This window comes from Dendrobates tinctorius, unplaced genomic scaffold (assembly GCF_039654945.1).
Source record: "Dendrobates tinctorius isolate UK_male_01 unplaced genomic scaffold, ASM3965494v1 ptg000010l, whole genome shotgun sequence".
Lineage (NCBI taxonomy): Eukaryota > Metazoa > Chordata > Amphibia > Anura > Dendrobatidae > Dendrobates > Dendrobates tinctorius.
This window is the reverse complement of record NW_027361678.1, coordinates 6,569,463-6,590,209: the sequence shown is the minus strand read 5'-3', so window position 1 is coordinate 6,590,209 and position 20,747 is coordinate 6,569,463. Positions and strand designations below refer to the sequence as shown.

Genomic DNA, 20,747 nt, shown 5'->3' with positions numbered 1-20,747 from the left:
AAAATAAGGTGATGGGGAGGATTGTGGGTTTCTGGCGCACCCGCAGATCTATTTCCATTAAACTGTCAGAACTTAGTGGTGAAAAAACTAAAATTACTGTGTCGCACAAGTATTTTAACTTTCTATCCTATTTTTGTAGTAATTTTTGATACTAGGATTGATTTAGGACTGTCAGATTGTGACCGCAGCGTGAAGAGCGTGTAGGTTCATTCGCACTCTTACTCATCCTAATAGAATGGGGAAGACAAAAAAAAATGTGCGCGCTTCCCTTTATAGCCGCCCATGTGTGGGATGTCGGGGAATAAACAGATCATGGCTAAGTTTATCCCCTAATCTAGTCCTCTTTAATTTTCTTGATGTCTGTGATTCTTGCATATTGTGCTAATTATGGGTTCTTAGATGAAAACCCAATTTGAAGCCAAAACGTATACATGCACACACAATAAATATATATTTATATATTTTTATTTTATTTCTATTTTGTTATTATATTTCATTTTTTTTTTTTTGGGGGGGGGGGGATTTTTTAGCATAATTTTGCTATTTTTTTTTTCCTAAAACCAAACCCTTACTGGTTCTGTACATAGGAGTCCAGTGGGCGGTCCCTGTGATTGGGATGGTTTCCTGTATGAGTTAACATACAGAGCTAATTACTAATTGAGGCTACCCCAATTATTGGATTGAATATTCAATGTAATAGGTGTCTTTTAAGAGCTATCTGTCGCCAGGTTTTTTTTTTTTTTTCTAACGTACCTGAGAACAGTATAATGTAGAGGCAGAGACGCTGATTCCTGCGATGTATCACTTACTTGGCTGCTTGCTGCAGTTTTGGTAAAAAATTTTATCAGCTGCAGATCCTTTGCTGAGCTCTGTATAACCCCACCCCCACCACTGATTGGCAGCTTTCTGCCTATGCACACAGTGGTGGGGGTGGGGTTATATAGAGCTCATGAATTTAAAGGACTAAATAGCAGCAGGTTTACTAGTCCTCTAGTGATTTTTATCAAAACTACAGCAAGTAGCCCAGTAAGTGACACATCCCTGGAACCAGGGTATCTGTCTCTATCATGTTGCCCTCAGATTACGTGGCAAAAACCTGATGACAGATTTCAGAGCATTGTTTTAAAGTATGGGGGTTGTACTAATGAAAGATCTCCTTTTATCAAGGAGTCCTGTATTTTGGGTTGTTGCCGTCTCTTGTAGGTGTTCTACACAAAGATGCCCATTATTTTCCTAGCCTCTATGGTAACTTTGGCACTTCACCGCTGTCTTGCTTGTAGAGGTATGATTGTGCCTGTCCATGCATAGAAGGGCGCACGGAAGGTGTGCTGTGCTGAAATGTGTGAGCGCCATAAAGCTGCAGTGAGGCCGGTGTTGCTGTGATTTCGCTGAGACTAGACCTTACTCTGTCGCCTCATTGGGGGACACAGAACCATGGGTGTTATGTTGCTGTCCACTAGGAGGCGACACTATGCATAATCTGAAAAAGATTAACTTCGGCTCCTCCTCTGCAGTATACACCCCTGGACGGCGTCAGCCTTCTCCAGTTTGTGCTTAGTGTCGCAAGGAGGCACACCTAAAGATTTTATTTTATTTTTTTTCCGACGGATTACAGATGAAGAAAAGTGGGTCTCCAGCGAGACTCCCGGCATGACTCCTTCCTCGGCCCCCTATCATGGGGTTCCCGGTTGAAGTTGAGATGGCTATTCCCCATGTCGCTCCTTCCCCGTCCCCTCGGGTACTGGTTCGAAGTTGAGACCCCCCCTTCCTTTCCCAATCCCTTTGGGGTCTGGGTTGAGGTCGAGGCGCGGATGAAGACCCCTGATGGTGACAGACGCACCCTCCCTAATCCCCCTCTGGGGACATTAGGTTGAGACGCCTCAGGTAGGGTCTGTACAAGGCAGCATTCTGCAGCTTAAACAGCCAGGGACCCCAGCCCTGCTGCGGGCTCCTGTTGGGGCCAGGGCAGAGTGCAGGCAGACATAGCACATACAGAGACAGGGCTCCCTGCGCCTGTCTCTGCGGCAGCATCAGCTCCATAGCGCCTCGGGGACCCCTCACATGGCCCTGTTACAGTTGCTAGCCCCACCGCTATCCTGCCTCTCAATCCGGAGGGGTCTAGTTCAGATCCGACCCCCTCCCGGACATCCGCGCCGGCCTGGAGCCCTTCTGGGCATCATGCTTCTAATTTAGACCACGGCTTCGACCTAGCTGAAGCCGCCGCCTCCTCCCCGCCCCCGGATGACGAATATGACACTCTACAGTGCCATAGAAGGGGCGGATCGAGGCAGAAAGGGCGCGTTTTTACATAGCCCTGCGCGCTCTTTTTCAGCTCTCTGCCCCCTTCTTCCTCCTCGTCGTCTCGGCGGCCATCTTCGCTGCAGCAGAAGCCGTCTGTGACATCAGCAGCAACGTCAGCAGTCTCCGGGGGGCACAGGACTGTGAATTGTCGGCGCTGGACCTAGGGGGCACACTGGTGGGGTAAGATCACAGCTGGGTTCTCTTTACTCGGCTGTGAATCCATTTTACCTATAAGGCTCTCCTATAGTTTTCCTCTGTGTAGCACCCCTGTAGGGTCCTCTGCTAGCCAGCCTCTGTGTACTATGCCAGACTCAAGGAATAGAACCAGGCAGGACGGCTTTTATGCTTTCTGCACAGCCTGCAAAACCACTCTCCCCAGTGGCAGCACGTACCCGCACTGCCGGGATTGTATCCAAAATACTGGGTCAGAGCCCCAAGAAGCCCCTACCATTGCTTCAGCACCTGCTACCATGCCAGAATGGGCTAATCAGATGTCACAGTCTATGACACAGTCCATAGATAACCTAACCTCCACACTACTCCAGGCTCTGCAGGGTCATGCCTCGGCTAAGAACGTTACCCAGCAAAGGGACAGCTCGTGTCAAGTACATGCCGTTTCCGACACTCAGATGTAAGCGGACCCACAGGTCGCGTTCATCCGCGTCATCCCATAGCACACGGTCATCACCCTCCAGGGACAGACACCGTGTTCCCAGGTCTCCTAGACTGTCCCCTAACAGAGACAGACAACGCAGATCTCCACAGCGATCCCCGACCACAGAAGACCTCCGCCCCAGTTCGCCCACCAGGGAACGCCTTAGCAACACGCAGGAATCGGAAGGCATCTGTGACTCCGACTCAGACAACGAAGCGGAGAGGTCTCTGGTCCCTGGCCCCCCCCGAGCAATACGGCGCTAGTTGAGGACGTAATTTCTTCCATCGGGTGCTGGACATTTCTGATCCACCCCTGGAAGCCCCAGAACACAAGATTTGCTTTGAAAGTGTTCTGAAACCACCTAAGGTCTTCTCTAATCACCGGAATTTCAGGCGATACTTACTAAGCAGTGTTCGCAGCCTGAGAAGAAATTCGCCAATCGCAAATATCTGGAAGCAAGGTACCCCTTTCCACAGAAGGACATCAAGAAGTGGACCCCCCAGTCTCTAGGCTAGCGGCACAGACCTTCCTCTCACTGCCAGATTTCTCAACCCTCAGGGACGCAGCAGACCGGCAGGTAGAACGCATGGCTCGTTCAATCTTCGAAGCGGCAGGGGCCTGTCTGGCTCCCGCTTTGGCTTCAGTCTGGGGGCCAAGGCCATTCTGGCTTGGGCCAAAAAAATTGCAGGCTGGCCTCCAAGCCTCAAATCCTGAGCTGTTGAACCAGGCGGTTCAAATAGTGGTGGTAGCAGATTACATGCTTCATGCAGCTCTGGATTCCGCAAGAGGTGTAGCGGGAATAGCATCAAACACCATTACGATCCAGCGTATCCTCTGGCTGCGGGAATGGAAAGCTGATGCGGCCTCAAAGAAGTTCCTCACGCATCTTCCGTACCTCAGTGGGCGGCTTTTCGGTGAAAAGTTTGACACAATGATATCCAATGCCACTGGGGGTAAGAGTACCTCTCTCCCTCAACTAAAACCTAAACGCACGATCAAAAGGCGTAACCAAACTCTATTACGATCCTTTCGGAATTCTTCAGGCTGGTCCGTCTAGCGCCCAGCACAAAATCGTAACCGCTCTCCGCGCAGAGACAACCCACAGGCGGCGCAGAGGCCGGACAGGACCTGGCAGTCGAAAACAGGCCAGGCAAAGCCCAAAGGAGGGAAACTTCAGACTTTCTCCTCATCATGACTCACGAATTCCAGAAGACACCCCACGCGTAGGCGGACGACTGCTACTCTTTCAGCAAGTATGGCTGCCTATTACAGAAGACAGGTGGGTCAAGGAAATAGTGTTTTCCGGATTCAAGATCGAGCGAGTTCACTTCCAGCCCACCGAACCGGTTCTTCCTCTCTGTTCCAGACAGAGACAAGGCTCGTGCCTTCCATCAAGCCGTTTCCTCCCTCCTTCAGGCAGGAGTCATAGTACCGGTTCCTGCAGAAGAGCGCTTCCGAGGGTTCTACTCCAATCTGTTTGTAGTCCCCCAAGAAGGGAGGCAGCGTTCGGCCCATACTAGACCTAAAACAATTCAACAAGTATGTTCGGGTTCGTCATTTTCGCATGGAGTCCCTTCGGTCAATCATTGCGTCCATGGAGAAGGGAGAATATCTCGCCTCCATAGACATACAAGATGCATACCTGCATATACCAATTGCTTCCGCCCATCAGAGATTTCTCAGATTCGCAATCAACCAGGACCACTACCAGTTCGTGGCTCTCCCGTTCGGACTCGCCACGGCTCCCAGAACGTTTACCAAGATCATGGCAGCCACCATGGACGTTCTACACTCCAGAGGCATAGTAGTTGTTCCATACCTGGATGACCTTCTCATCAAGGCTTCCACCTTCAAGGATTGCGAGGTCAGCATCTCAATCACTATCGACACTGAGTCGCCTGGGCTGGTTAGTCAACTTACAAAAGTCATCAACTACCCCGAGTCAGTCTCTGACCTTCCTGGGGATGTTATTCGACACCTCCAGAGGTCTGGTGCTCCTTCCCAGGGACAAGGCACTGTCTCTCCGTCTAGGAGTCCGCATACTCCTCCGCAGTTCCTCCCGATCTCCGGTTTGCCATGAGACTACTCGGCAGGATGGCAGCGGCAATGGAGGCGGTACCATTTGCCCAGTTTCACCTCGGGCCTCTTCATCTAGCCATCCTCAAGTCCTGGGACAGGAATCCTTTCTCCCTCGACAGGGAGTTCCGGGTAACATCGGCAACCAGGAGGTCCCTACACTGGTGGCTCAAGCCAACCTCACTTGCAACGGGAAAATCCTTTCTCTCAGGTCAATGGAAGGTCCTGACCACTGACACGAGCCTGACAGGTTGGGGTGCAGTGCACCTACATCACAGGGCAATTGGTCACCAGTGGAAGCGAACATGCCCATCAACATCCTGGAAATTCGGGCCATCTTCCTGGCAATGAGAGCGGACAATGCCACGGCGGTGGCATATGTGGATCACCAAGGCGGGACCTGCAGTACCCAGGCGATGAGAGAAGTGGCACATAACCTCCACCGGGCGGAAGACACGAGGTCGGTACTATCTGCGGTCCACATTCCAGGCGTGGACAGCTGGGAAGCCGACTTCCTCAGCAGACAAGGAATGGACTCGGGGGAGTGGTCTCTCCATCCTGAAATTTTTCGCCAGATCAGCCATCGCTGGGGGACCCCGGACGTGGACCTAATGGCATCCCATCTCAATGCAAAGGTCCCCAATTTCATGGCCAGGACACGTGATCTGCGGTCGCTCGGAGCAGATGCCCTGGTTCAGGACTGGACCCAGTTCCAGCTTCTGTACATTTTTCCACCTCTCCCCCTGATATCCAGAGTCGTGAGGAAGATCAAACAAGAGGGAGTTCCAACCATCCTGATCGCGCCAGACTGGCCCAGACGTATATGGTACGCCGACGTCGTACAACTTACAGCAGACGCCCCCTGGCGTCTCCCCGACCGTCCCGATCTTCTGTCGCAAGGCTCGTTCTTCCACCAGAACTCAGGGGCCCTCAATTTGATGGCGTGGCCCTTGAGACCTGGGTTCTATCCCAGGTAGGGCTCTCACCGGATGTCATTAGAACCATGATCAGGGCACGGAAGCCAGCCTCTGCCAAGATCTATTACCGTACCTGGAGAGCTTTCTTTACCTGGTGCGAATCCCGCGGCCAGATCCCACTCCCTTATTCCCTCCCAAAAGTTCTTGGTTTTCTTCAATCGGGCCTGGACGCCAGACTATCCCTGGGCTCGCTTAAGAGCCAGGTGTCCGCGCTCTCAGTGCTTTTCCAGAGACACATTGCTAACAAGCCGCAAGTGAGGACTTTTCTCCAGGGGGTCTCCTGATTGGTTCCCCCCTACAGACGCCCACTGTAGACGTGGGACCTCAACCTGGTCCTGACAGCATTACAGGCACCACCTTTCGAACCCCTTAAAGAAGTCCCACTCCGCCTTCTATCACAGAAGGTGGTCTTTCTGGTGGCAATCACCTCGCTACGCAGGGTGTCTGAACTGTCATCACTCTCCTGCAGACGGCCCTTCCTGGCCTTTCACCAGGACAAGGTGGTTTTCCGCACAGTACCTTCCTTCCGAAGGTTGTGTCCAACTTCCACCTCAATGAGGAAATTTCACTGCCATCCATTTGCCCGGTTCCGGTTCATAGTGGAGAAGGCTCTGCATACGCTTGACCTTGTCAGGGCATTGCGTATATATGTGTCTAGGACTGCACCCTTCCGGAAGTCTGATTCCCTTTTCCTTCTTCCGGAAGGCGGTCGCAAGGGTCTGCCGGCTTCCAAAGCTACCCTTGCCAGGTGGATCAAGTCCACCATACAAGAGGCTTACCGCCTTAACAACTCTCCTCTTCCGGCCGGTATCACGGTACATTCTACGCGGGCGGTAGAGGCCTCCTGGGCCATTCGGCACCAGGCTTCGGCACAACAAGTGTGTAAGGCGGCCACCTGGACTAGCCTACACACGTTTACAAAACACTACAAAGTTCATATCCAGTCCTCAGCGGACGCGAGCCTTGGTAGACGGATTCTGCAGGCGGCAGTGCCCCAAGTTTAGGGACCTGTCAGCACAATATTCGTCCATTGCTTCCCACCCAGGTACTGCTTTGGGACGTCCCATGGTTCTGTGTCCCCCAATGTGGCGACAGAGTAAAGGAGATTTTTGTGTACTCACCGTAAAATCTTTCTCTTAGCCTCTAATTGGGGGACACAGCTCCCACCCTGTTGCCCTTACGGGCCGTTGTTACGGTTGAGTTCTCATATTGTTCTTTGAGCTCGTACATAGAGGCCTTCTTACAGGCATGGTTATGTTATTCCTGTTATGTTCCTCCTAATGCTTTTGCACAAAGGCTGACGCCGTCCAGGGGTGTATACTGCAGAGGAGGAGCCAAAGTTAATCTTTTTCAGATTATGCATAGTGTCACCTCCTAGTGGACAGCAGCATAACACCCATGGTTCTATGTCCCCCAATTAGAGAGAGAGATTTTACGGGGAGTACACAAAAATCTCCTTTTCCTGTGTGTTGGCTCTTAAATTGGGGTTGAGGTCTTTTGAAGCCATGCTGTCTATTTATATGTTGAGGCCACTTCCCGAGGAAGGGAAATCTATATTTGACAGAAGTGCGGTTTCTAAGAATGGAGGGACAGCCTGTGAAATACTTTCTAACACTGCTTTACACTTCTCTACAGAAATCATCAGCTGCCTTGCAAGGAGGCGAAGCGTTCCCGGTCATAATTATCCTCCATTACTCAGCACTATTTCATTGAGCATCTTATTTCGGGAGGCTCAGCGGGATATCTTATACTATAGTACAATGCAGTGATTCCTAAACTGATCAGGTTTCCGATCCTGGGAAGCCCCGATGTAATTCCTGGCTTTGGTGTAGGGGCAATAAAGCATTCTTTATTCTTTCATTTGTGCCATAATTTTGGCTCTGAGTTGTATACAGCTCTGTACAGCACCTTTTTTGATGTCTGTGTGCCTTCCCTGTCATAAAAGGTCCTTACTCTTGGGAACCCAAGATGAGAAACAGCGTAATTTCCTGTGTCACTTCCTAGACTTCTGGGTTTTGTGTGTGGATGTATGTATATATGTGTGTATGTATATGTGTGTATATATATATATATATATATATATATAATATATATATATATATATATATATATATATATATATATATATATTATATTATATTATATTATAATAAAAAATTGTAATATTTATAAAGGTTTTTTTCATATTTTAGTATATTATTAAAGGAAGATTCTGAATATGTTGCTATAGTTAGTCTTTGTGCCTTAGTAAGCCATTCAAGTGTCCCCTCCCATTCTCTTCCTAATCCTTTGTCTGTTTGACAACTGGCTGCGGCAGGGTCCTCCCTTTCTCAGGAGCTGAATCGGCTTCATAGGCTTAAGATGCCAGCTGCTGTACGTAGCCGTCGTCTTCCTGTAACAGCCTCCCAAGCTAGCTCTGATTGCTGCTGTTAACCATTTACATGCTGCTCGCAATCACAGACTGTGGGATTTCAATAGGGCGAGAGGCTGGTCTTAATAGAAGTAGCATAATTATACTATATACAGCTCTAGGAAATAAATACGAATAGTGGCGCTAGTATAAGAAGGAAGAAATAAGCTGCAAAATAAGACAGCAACCACAGTAGTCTCAGAAAATAGGAGGTATAAAAAAAATATTTGTGCTGTGGCGGCGTCCCAAGCTAGCTCCGATTGCTGCTGTTAACTATTTACATGCTGCTTTCAATCACAGATGGTGGAATTTCAATAGTGCGAGTGGCTGGGCTTCATAGAAGAAGCGTATTTATACTATATAATGTATTTCTCTAGTACTGCACTATATAGTAATAACCGATTAAACGATTGCAGTTTAAAGCTCCCCAGTAGGTCGGGGCTGAAAAGTGTGTGTGTGTGTGTGTGTGGGGGGGGGGGGGGTGTTAATCTGCCTTTTTAAAAAAAAAAAAAAAAAATTTGCATCCTTTTAAAAAATAAATTAAACTGAAAACACAAACCCAGCAAATCAAACTTATTTGGGGGGTCATCCTTTGTTTTTCTATATAAACCGTATGTTAAGCGACAAAAAAATAAAAAAAACAAAAAGTGATCGAAAAGTCATGTGTACCACAAGATTTTATCAATAAAAATTATACTTCAGCGCAGACGAAGCAAGATTCATAGATGTAAATTTAATAAGTTTGGGGCCTCTGAAAATGGCGATACAAACAAATCATTTTTGTTTTATTTATTTACAAAGTTCATTTTTTTTATTCATTAAAATCTAAAAAAAACAAACCAATCCAAAACATATAAATGTAGAATCCATTTGCCATGTCTGAATAAATCATTTTTATTTTTTCCTTGCATGATTTCACTTCGCTTGGAACTTCTTGCCCCTATTTTTCAGTACACATTCTATGGTAATATGAATGGTGGTGTTCAAAACTCGTCAAGAAAAAACATAAAATTAACAAGTCCTCTTTCAAATGTCAGTGGAGAAATAAAAAAAGAAGAAAAGTTATGGTTTTTAACTTGGCTCGGCTAAGAACAAAAGTGCAAAAACAAAGGGTTAAAATGTCAGAGTACCAAGTTATAAAAGGGCTTCCTATGCCTTTTTGCAGTGTTTATTTTCTATTCTATTGTTTTTAATTGTGTATATAGACGGTTTTATGCTATCATCGTGTCATTTCTTTAAATCTTGCTTATTATTAATGATGGCTGTACACTCGGAGGAGGGGGAAGACCATTCCTGGCTGGATGGAGTGTGAGGTCTGCTTCAGTGGATATTTAGGCAGGACAATGTCTGTGCAGTTGTGACTTTATCTCGATATCTTCTGCTTTAGGCCATTCTGAGATCTTGTCCTCGCTGGATCGTGCTCATTTTAGCTGCCTGCGACCAAATTATTGTTCTCCCAAGATGATTGCTCGCTGCCAGGATTGTGCGACGTCCCCCGGCGTTAGAGTACCGTAATCTATAGAAATTATCTTTTACATTAGAAAAGGAAACTCTTTGCTGCTGGAGTTTGGTCACTTGAAGTGGAACTGTGGCAAGATGGAATTGCTTATTGTTTAACCCCTTCCCGACCTGTGACAGTGTATGCGTCATGAAAGTCGGTGCCAATCCGACCTATGACGCATACCCTGTGTCATGAATTCAAAACCCCCCTGCGGGTCGGGTGACCGGGGTCAATGAAAGGTCACCTGACCCGCAGATACAGGGGGCTTTGTAATCCACCACAGGGGGCGTGGCTTCGCCCCCACGTGGCTACGATCGCTCTGATTGGCTGTTAAAAGTGAAACAGCCAATCAGAGCGATAGTAATATTTCATCAATGAAAATTGATGAAATATTACAATCCAGCCATGGCCGATGCTGCAATAGCATCGGACATGGCTGGAGACACCGATTCGAACCCCCCCCCACCGGCGATCGCCCCCCCCCGCCACTGAATGACAGCGGCGATCTGCCGCCGCTGTCATCATCTGCCCCCTCTCCCATTCCCTCCGCTCCCCGCCAGCTTCCGATCCCCCCTCACCCACTCTCACCGCCCCCGGCACCTTCTAAGTCCCCCTGTCGCTCCCGGTGTCCGGCGGGTCCGGTTCATGGGCGCCGCCATCTTGGAAAATGGCGGGCGCATGTGCAGTGCGCCCGCCCGAATCTGCTGGCTGCAGATTCCATTATTTCATTTTGATCACTCTCACAGTGATCAAAATGAAATAAAAAGTAAATGAACCCCCCGATTATCACCCCCATAGGTAGGCATAACTAATAAAATAAAGAAAATATTTTTATTTTTATTTTTATTTTTCCATCAGGGTTAGGGTTAGGGTTGGAAAGAGGGTTAGGGTTGGAAAGAGGGTTAGGGTTGGAAAGAGGGTTAGGGTTGGAAAGAGGGTTAGGGTTGGAATTAGGGTTAGGGTTGGAATTAGGGTTAGGGTTGGAATTAGGGTTAGGGTTGGAATTAGGGTTAGGGTTGGAATTAGGGTTAGGGTTGGAATTAGGGTTAGGGTTGGAATTAGGGTTAGGGATGTGTTGGGGTTAGGGTTGTGGTTAGGGGTGTGTTGGGGTTAGGGTTGGAGTTAGAATTGAGGGGTTTCCACTGTTTAGGCACATCAGGGGGTCTCCAAACGCGATATGGTGCAACCTTTGATTCCAGCCAATTTTGCGTTCAAAAAGTCAAACGGTGCTCACTCCCTTCCAAGCCCCGACGTGTGCCCAAACAGTGGTTTACCCCCCACATATGGGGTATCAGCGTACTTAGGAAAAATTGCACAACAACTTTTGGGGTCTAATTTCTCCTGTTACCCTTGGGAAAATAAAAAATTGGGGGCTAAAAAATTATTTTTGTGGAAAAAAAAAAGTTTTTTTCATTTTCATGTCTCTGCATTATAAACTTCTGTGAAGCACTTGGGGGTTGAAAGTGCTCACCATACATCTACATAAGTTCCTTGGAAGATCTAGTTTCCAAAATGGGGTCACTTGTGGGGGGTTTCCACTGTTTAGGCACATCAGGGGCCCTGCAAACGTAATGACGACTGCAGACTATTCCATCAAAGTCTGCATTTCAAAACGTCACTACTTCCATTCCGAGCCCTGACGTGTGCCCAAACAATGGTTTCCCCACACATATGGGGTATCAGCGTACTCAGGACAAACTGGACAACAACTTTTGGGGTCCTGTTACCCTTGTGAAAAATTGCGGGCTAAAAATCATTTTTTTTGAGGGAAAAAAATGATTTTTTATTTTCACGGCTCTGCGTTATAAACTTCTGTGAAGCACTTAGGGGTTCAAGGTGCTCACCACACATCTAGATAAGTTCCTTGGGGGGTCTAGTTTCCAAAATGGGGTCACTTGTGGGGGGTTTCTACTGTTTAGGCACACATGACGCCCGCAGACCATTACATCAAAGTCAGCATTTCAAAATGTCACTACTTCCCTGCTGAGACCCAACGTGTGCCTAAACAGTGGTTCGCCCCCAAATATGGGGTACCAACGTACTCAGGACAAACTGGACAACAACTTTTGGGGTCTAATTTATCCTTGTACCCTTGTGAAAATAAAAAATTGCGAGCTAAAAATTCATTTTTTGAGGAAAAAAAAAAGATTTTTTATTTTCATGGCTCTGCGTTACAATGTTCTGTGAAGCACCTCGGGGTTCAAGGTGCTCACCACACATCTAGGCAAGTTCCTTATGGGGTCTAGTTTCCAAAATGGGGTCACTTGTGGGGGGTTTCCACAGTTTAGGTACATCAAGGGCTCTGCAAATGTAACATGATGCCCGCAGACCATTACATCAAAGTCTGCATACCAAAACGTCACTACTTCCCTTCCGAGCCCTGACGTGTGCCCATACAGTGGTCATCCCCCACATATGGGGTATCAGCGTACTCAGGACAAACTAGACAACAACTTTTGGGGTCCAATTTATCCTGTTACCCTTGTGAAAAAAAAAATTGCGGGCTAAAAATCATTTTTTTGAGGGAAAAAAATGATTTTTTATTTTCACGGCTCTGCGTTATAAACTTCTGTGAAGCACTTGGGGGTTCAAGGTGCTCACCACACATCTAGATAAGTTCCTTGGGGGGGTCTAGTTTCCAAAATGGGGTCATTTGTGGGGGAGCTCCAAAGTTTAGGCACACAGGGGATCTCCAAACACGACATGGTGTCCGCTAACGATTGGAGCTAATTTTCATTTCAAAAAGTCAAAGGGCGCTCATTCCCTTCTGCGCCCTGCCGTGCACCCAAACAGTGCCCACCCCCACATATGGGGTACCAGCGTAATCTGGACAACGACTTTTGTGGTCCAATTTCTCCTGTTACCCTTGTGAAAATAAAAAATAGCGTGCTAAAAAATCATTTTTGAGGGAAAAAAAAATGATTTTTTATTTTCACTGCTCTGTTATAAACTTTTGTGAGGCACTTGGGGGTTCAAAGTGCTCACTAAACATCTAGATAAGTTTCTTAAGGGGGTCTAGTTTCCAAAATGGTGTCACTTGTGGGGGAACTCCAATGTTTAGGCTCACAGGGGCTCTCCAAACGCGACATGGTGTCCGATAACAATTGGAGCTAATTTTCCATTCAAAAAGTCAAATGGCGCTCCTTCCCTTCCGGGCCCTGCCGTGCACCCAAACAGTGGTTTTTGACCACATATGAGGTATTGGTGTGCTCAGGAGAAATTGCCCAACAAATTTTAGGATCCATTTTATCCTGTTGCCCATGTGAAAATGAAAAAACTGAGGCTAAAAGATAATTTTTGTGAAAAAAAAAAAAAAAAAAAAGTACTTTTTTTTTTTTTTTTTTTACGGATCAATTTGAGAAGCACCTGGGGGTTCAAAGTGATCACTATGCATCTAGATAAGTTCCTTGGGGGGTCTAGTTTCCTAAATGGGGTCACTTGTGGGGGAGCTCCAGTGTTTAGGCACACAGCGACTCTCCAAACGCGACATGGCAAGCGCTAAATATTCCAGCATATTTTCCATTCAAAAAGTCAAATGGCGCTCCTTCCCTTCTGAGCCCTGCCGTGCGCCCAAACAGTGGTTTATAACCACATATGAGGTACTCAGGGGAAATTGCCCAACAAATTTTAGGATCCATTTTATCCTGTTGCCCATGTGAAAATGAAAAAATTGATGCTGAAAGGAAATTTGTGTTGGAAAAATTAAAATGTCCATATTTTCCTTCCACATTGCCTTAGCTGCTGTGAAACACCTGAAGGGTTAATAATCTTCTTGAATGTGGTTTTGAGTAGCTTGAGGGGTGCAGTTTTTAGAATGGTGTCACTTTTCGGTATTTTCTGCCATATAGACCCCTCAAAGTGACTTCAAATGTGAGGTGGTCCCTAAAAAAAAAATGGTTTTGTAAATTTTGTTGTAAAAATGAGAAATCACTGGTCAACTTTTAACCCTTATAACTTCCTAACAAAAAAATATTTTGCTTCCAAAATTGTGCTGATGTAAAGTAGACATGTGGGAAATGTTATTTAGTAACTATTTTGTGTCAGATAACTCTCTAGTTTAACAGAATAAAAATTCAAAATTTGAAAATTATGAAATTTTCAAAATTTTCGCCAAATTTCTGATTTTTTTCACAAACGCAAAAATTATTGACCTAAATTTACCACTAACATGAAGCCCAATATGTCACGAAAAAACAATCTCAGAATCGCTAGGATGCGTTGAAGCGTTCCAGAGTTATTGCCTCATAAAGGGACACTGGTCAGAATTGCAAAAAATGGCCAGGTCATTAAGGTCAAAATAGGCTGGGTCATGAAGGGGTTAAATAAGTTTGTGTTACGTGTATTAAAAAAATATATATTTGGCAATGTCACAATCTTAAAACAAAATTAGAAACTTTCAACTTTCACAATTTCACAGATTCATACTTCCTGTCTTTTCAGGACGAGTTTTCAGTTGTCTCCTTATCAGAGGCAGTATTACAATGTCACGACACAGGACCAAGATCCACGAATAACAATAGACTGTCACGGCTCCCACCCTCCCTTTGCAATGACATTTGCACACGCTCATTAAATGCCTCAATATAAAAGATAGGGGCGGAGTATGATCATTGCTGCTAATGTTTATGTGAATTTTCTGAAATGTCAGGAAGTTTGTGTCTTTAGAAAAAAACCAAAACAACCTAGTGTGAAAATTGGAACATTCTGATTTGTAATAAAGATTGATATGGAAAAAAATTAAAGTACCATAAACCTGATTTCACCTATCCCTTAAAATTGCGCAAACACATTTTAACGTTGGTGGAGAAAAAATGAAAAGTTTTTTCCCTAGAGGGCATGCGAAGCGCTGAGATTATAGTGTTCAGCAAATAGTCTGATTGGATCAGGTTAATCAAGTGAAGAGCAAAAAGCATTTCACGATGGCTGAGTCGTTGCTCATTGTGCTTCACAAGGGCTCGCTTTATTTAGCTCTGGTTTGCTTGTAGAAGGCAATGAGAGCCTGGCAGAGCCTGGTCAGGAGGGGAGAGGACACAGTGACTGCAGACGAGTGGCAGGGATGGATCCTCCTAGCACACATTCAGCCTTGTGCCTTCTGTCACCATCTGTAGTGACAAGTGGCTTGGGTGGGACACTAATGCATGATTATTGATGGTCCGTCACCCACTGGACCGTGATGGGTATCCACATATATATGTGAACGATGCAAGTCAACATTTCTGCTGTCCAGAGTGCGTTTGTGCCAGTCCCACTTGAATCAACTTCTAAGTTTTGGGTGCCTTAGTTTTTGGAGAAAGACTAAGTCTTTTTAAAAGTGCATTTTTTTTTCCAGATTTCCCAATACAAAATACTTGCATTGATAAATCTATTACAACTGATGAGTCTGTTGTACTTACTATAAAAATCCTTGTCAGCTTACATGATCGTATTTATTAAAGTGAGTGTCTTATTTTGTCCGGCCATAGAGCGCTCGTGAGTACAAGTGTATTTGGTCTGAGCACTCAGGTCAATGGGGTGCAGGGCAGCATACACTTGTTATCCTTTGTAAGTAGGCTTAGGTAAATCGGCCTGCATGCTTTCACCTCTCTGGTTACTCACTAGCTCCCCTGTAAAAGTGAAAAGTACTTTTTGTCCTTCAAAATTTGTCCTATGTGATGCGTTAAGGATTCTTTCATGTTTTTTTTTTTTTTTTTTTTCCCTTCAGCTCCAAACTAGGAATAAATGTATTCATTTTGTGGTCTTCTGTTGTTCTTTTCAATGACGGTCACAGTTATGTTTACTTCCGAAACGATGGTGATTATATATAACCTTACTTTATTTGCTCATCTGTTTCTGATGCATTAAAAAAAACAGCCAAGTATGTTTTTTTTTATCTACATTTGTGTGAATAAAAATGTATAACCGAAGTATATCAACCCAAATGAGGCCATATGGGCACTCCGGTGAATGAGAGCATGTGGGTGTATTTGGAGCTGACCGGATTCATGAATCTGGCTAGTGTCAGCCCACTTGTGCTTCTCCTGACAGTGCAGAGGCAACGTTACCTCTGCATGTGGCATTGCAGGGTGCTCAATTTGAGACAGCACCATGACCATGCCACTGGTCCAATCTGTCAGCCATCAGGAGCCCACTGCCACCAATGAGCAGGAAGCCGCAAGGCAGAAGAGCGGGGTGTGCTCCTGAAGAAAGTTTGCCGACTATCTTCAGTTCCCCTCTGCTCCTCCGATGGTGCAGAGACAAAGTTTTCTCTGCATGCATCATTGGAGAGGGCACAGTTCGGGACAGCAGCTCGAGCATGTCGGTGGCTTAAACTGCCCATCAGGAGCGCACTGTCAAGCAGGAAGCTGTGAGGCAGAGGAGCGGTGCACTCCTGAAGAAAGTTGATAAGGCAGCCCCTTTTTGAAACAAGGAAAGCGAATACATTTGTTAGATCTGGGTCAAAACTAGGGGTCTGGCACCATCTTCCAGAATCAACCATGTTTCTTAAATGTGTCATCACAATTATTGCCCTTTTTAGTCAACCTTTTTTCTTTTTCTCTCTGTTTGTAGAAAGAAGACCTACACAACCTTAAGAAAGCACAATGGAGTTTTACGAGCATTTCATTATCCTGGTCCCACTGGTGGTCATTTTGGTCAGCGTCCTCTTCTTCTGCCTCTTCATGAAAGAAACCTCTTACGATGAGGTTCTTGCAAAACAGAAGAAGGACCTGAAACTCCCTCCTGCGAAGATTGAAAAAAAGAAAGTGGAGAAAAAAAAGAACAAGAAGAAAGAAACTCAAAACGGCAACCATCACGAGTCTGATTCCGAAGCGCCCTTACGTGACTTTGACCTGGGAGACGCTCTATCCAGCGAAGAGGAACATGTTGTTCCGGCTCCTGTACTTCCGGCAGAGAACACTACCAATGTCAGAGAGCGGAAGAAGAAGGACAAGAAGCCGCCAAAGCCAGTGGTAGAGGAGCACATCAACAAGGAAGTCAACGGGACAAAGAACCCTGTGAAGAAACCCGAACCTGTTCCTGTGACAAAGCAGCCGACGCCACCGCCTGATGCTCCTGGATCTAAGAAAAAGCAGGGACAGAAAAAACAGAAGAACGGGCGCGGTATGTAGGGTGATGGAGATGCCTATACCCACCACTTACCAGGTCTCTCACTGATGACTATACTTCTTTCTCGGTCTGGATGGACATGGGACCAACCCAACACTGTTATAGCCAGTGATCACATTTCCATCCAGATTAAACCGGAAGCACAGAGACCGGTGGGCAACCCATTTTTTTTTCTTCTGCCGTCTTCAGAAAATTGACCCCCAATACATATTAAAGAGGGCCCGTCAATCGCAGTAAATATGTAACTATTTAATCTGGTGAAAATGCTGCTATTCTGTATCAAACGTCATTTTTATTTTGCTTTTGTGCCTCTCCGTTCCTGAGACATTGCTCCATTTTGACTGTAAATACATCTAGTCTTGTTAGCAAACTGGGCGTGGTCCTCAAGAAGACTCCCGTAGAAGATATGAGGACCACTCCCACTTGTGAAAGAGAGACTAGATTTGTATATAGGGAAAAGGGGGCCATATCTCACAAACGGAGAAGGGTAGGATCACAAGAAAAACAACGTTGGATTCAGGAGAACCGTGGCATTTACACTGGGTTTAAAAAAAGACAAATTTATGGCATGTGGCAGATTGTCTTGTTAATCTGCAAGTTTGAACGGCTCCCTTAGAGCCAACCAGTCGACAGCCCGGACATATCTGTTATTGTAATTACTTGTACTCCCTGTGAAATCACAATTCTGGGGCATAGTATCATAGAATGTTAGAGTTGGCCGGGACCTCCTGGGTCATTGTATCCAACCCCCTGCTCAAAGCAGGATTCACTAAATCATCCCAGACAGATGTCTGTCCATCTTTTGTTAGGCCTCATGCGTTTTGCTGTTCCTCTGTTACTCCTCTTAGAAATTTTTATATATATATATATATATATATATATATATATATATATATATATATATATATATATATATATATATATATATACGCACAATTTGGCATTGCCATTCCTCTTGGCATAAGGGTGTACAGTCTAGTACTGTCAGCTGTAATTGTAAAGTGTGTGGGAACGGGTCTCCAAACTGGTAATGCCTAGCTGTCAATTTATTCATACGTTTCCAGGAGGAATAAGAGGTACGGCACAATATATAGGTGTAAGATGCTGTGTTATTTGTTGGGGGTTGGCATTAAGCAGGATATGAAGTTGCATCATAGACAATTATGGCAGGAAGAGGTTACTAGCACCATACGAGAGCATGAACAACACATGGCATGCCTGGGTGTAAAGCAACACTGCCAAAAAGGAAAGAATCTGCAGGAACTTGTAATTGTCTTTTTCTGTCCTTTTAAGCAGGGAGGAGAATGAAGGATTTTGCTATGTTTCTGCCCGTGATCCAGGCAGCAACTACTTAATCTCCCTCGTCTGCTAAATATGGTTTTGTGGAAGAAAGAGCGATAAAATAACATTATTTTCAGTAAACCAGAAATGCGATAGTTAATCTAGGTTTGGGAGATATGTTTTTTTCCGTTCATTTTTTGTCGTAAAAGATTTTTTTGATTGGAAATGCAGAATGATAAGGTGTCGCTCATGTCTTGCTCAGATGACTCCCCGATTGCACCGGAGCCAAAAACCGAACAAGTGGTTCCTTCTAAGAAGCCGGAATCCATCATTCCGCTGGCTGAGGTGAAGCCACAGGAATCTGGGAAGAAGACTGCACCGAAAAAGAGGCAGAAAGTAGAAAGTGGTATGTAGTCATTGGGGAGAATGGAGGCAGACTGGCACAGACTCTTTTGTGAGCGGAGGTGACAAAATTCTGGAATTAAAAGCTGAGTCTGGCAGGTGGCACCCCCGCAAATCATGAGAATGGGGGGGGGGGGACTTCTGAGTCCCTTTTTGGAATGAAACATGCACCCTGCCACTTTATTCAAAGACTATGGAACTGACAGCGGAGAAAGCGCCGGCTTTACCACCGCTCCACTTAGAGAACTTTTGGGTACCATGGGGACCAATGAGGATAGTCCAGTGCCACCGCCAGCCAGGCTTCTCCCTGCACCCCTCCAGGTGACTCACAGGTCTGTGAGAACTTTAGGGTACCATGGAGCATGATGAGGATAGTCCAGTGCCGCCACCAGCCAGGCTTCTCACCACTCCAGGTAACTGACAGGTCGGTGAGAATTTTAAGGTACCATGTGGGAGCGATGAGGATAGTCCAGTGCCGCTGCCAGCCAGGCTGCTCCCTGTACCACTCCAGGTAGATGACAGGCTGGGGCGGCAGCAGACCAATCTCATGTACCCCATGGTTTCTGCTTGGATCTTTAAACTCTGATCTGGAAAGCTGGAGCTGACATGTAATCGTGCATCCACTCCCTGATTCTTACTGACAGGCGCCAATTAAATTGAGGACTGTGCACTTCCATTTTTGTAATCAATGGTGGGTCTAGCAACGGGGCCGCCATCAATCAGACCATTCCCACCTTTCATGTGGATCCTTTTTACTCCATGAGAATTACATCAGGTAAACTGTAATGTAGGTCAGCATAGTACTGGAGGTCTGCGATTATCTCTGCTGATTAGGTTACCAGGTCTGTACTTTGTTTTTGTTATAGCAAAACTCTGTCTTTTAGTTCCACCTCTGGTAGACGAGCCGCTAATTCATCCAACAGTATACATCCCCTTGATGGACAACTCGGACCAAGCTGTGGTGGAGAAGAAGGAAATGGCCAGTTCTGAGAAAGCTGTCATAATGGAGGTAGTACAGAAGAGCGGGGGCAAGAGAGGGAAGAATGCTACCGACAAAGGTGAGCGCAAAGGTAACTATTCAGTTTTGTTTATTACCTAAATATTAACCCCCGATTGTATATTAAAGCCCAATAACAGCACATATTAGCCGACAGCACTTAAATAGGGAGATGCATGTTCTGGTCCAATGACCCAATTGTATATTAATGCCGTCTTTTCTGAGCTGTAATATTTGCACGGTGTCCTGCCAGCTCCTATGAATGGCCGTCCATGTAATGCATAAAGCCCTCTACAACACTGATTCCCATTACGGCTCATAGAAGGGGATCCTGAGTATTGGCTCCCGTCTCCCATGACCTCTGTATGTTAACCCTAAACCATTCCATAAATGTTATTTTTTATGTATATTTTTAAGAAAATGCCGAAGTGAAGTTTAAAGATTTTCTGTCAACCATGAAGAACCTGATTGTCTCAGAAGATGAAGCCATGTCCGTGGTGGAGATGCTGAAAGCCAAGTCCACTTCTGTGCAGGAGATGGTGAACAAGGTAAGGATGAAATTTTTAACCTCTTCACGACCGACTGGTTACAATCACATGAATAAAAGGTAAAAAAGGGAACCTGATAGCTGATACAGGCTGCGCGATGCCCGAGCTGCATGCATCAGACCGTGGCTGCATAATTTCAGCCATATATATTTAAGGCTGAGTGCAGACGTACTTTTTGGCCCTGCGGATTTTTCCGCGCAGAATGGAAGAAATCCGCAGGTCAAATGACCTGCATTTTTCCTGCGGATTTCTTCCATATTTCATGCGGTTTTCCATCGCAGTTTTCCCCCTGCGGATTTGGTGACAGGGGAGATGGAAAACCGCACAAAAGAAGTAACCTGCTGCGGATTTTGTACCGCGGAAAAATCTGCAGCGTCTGCACAGCGGTTTTTTTTTTTTTACATTGATTTTAAGGCTACTGTACATCACAATGCAGAAATGCAACGTTTCTGCGCGGTAAAATCCGCTGCGGATCCGCTGCAAATCTGCATCATG

The 20,747-nt window shown here is 45.8% G+C and overlaps 1 protein-coding gene across 11 annotated transcripts in view; it reads left to right on the top strand.

The window, feature by feature from the left end:
* The window catches only part of KTN1 (kinectin 1), a 187,246-nt gene that overhangs the window by 18,278 nt on the left and 148,221 nt on the right, over positions 1-20,747 (top strand). For 6 of the 11 annotated variants that reach the window (XM_073586046.1, XM_073586010.1, XM_073586073.1 and 3 more), the window contains exons 2-5: positions 16,467-17,018; positions 18,568-18,711; positions 19,592-19,765; positions 20,122-20,252. In XM_073586046.1, the coding sequence (XP_073442147.1) occupies positions 16,499-17,018; positions 18,568-18,711; positions 19,592-19,765; positions 20,122-20,252 (969 nt within the window). In that variant the 5' untranslated portion in view covers positions 16,467-16,498. Of the gene's footprint in view, positions 1-16,466; positions 17,019-18,567; positions 18,712-19,591; positions 19,778-20,121; positions 20,253-20,747 lie in introns of all 11 variants that reach the window. The other 5 variants (XM_073585994.1, XM_073586019.1, XM_073586037.1 and 2 more) reach the window with 1 other exon arrangement.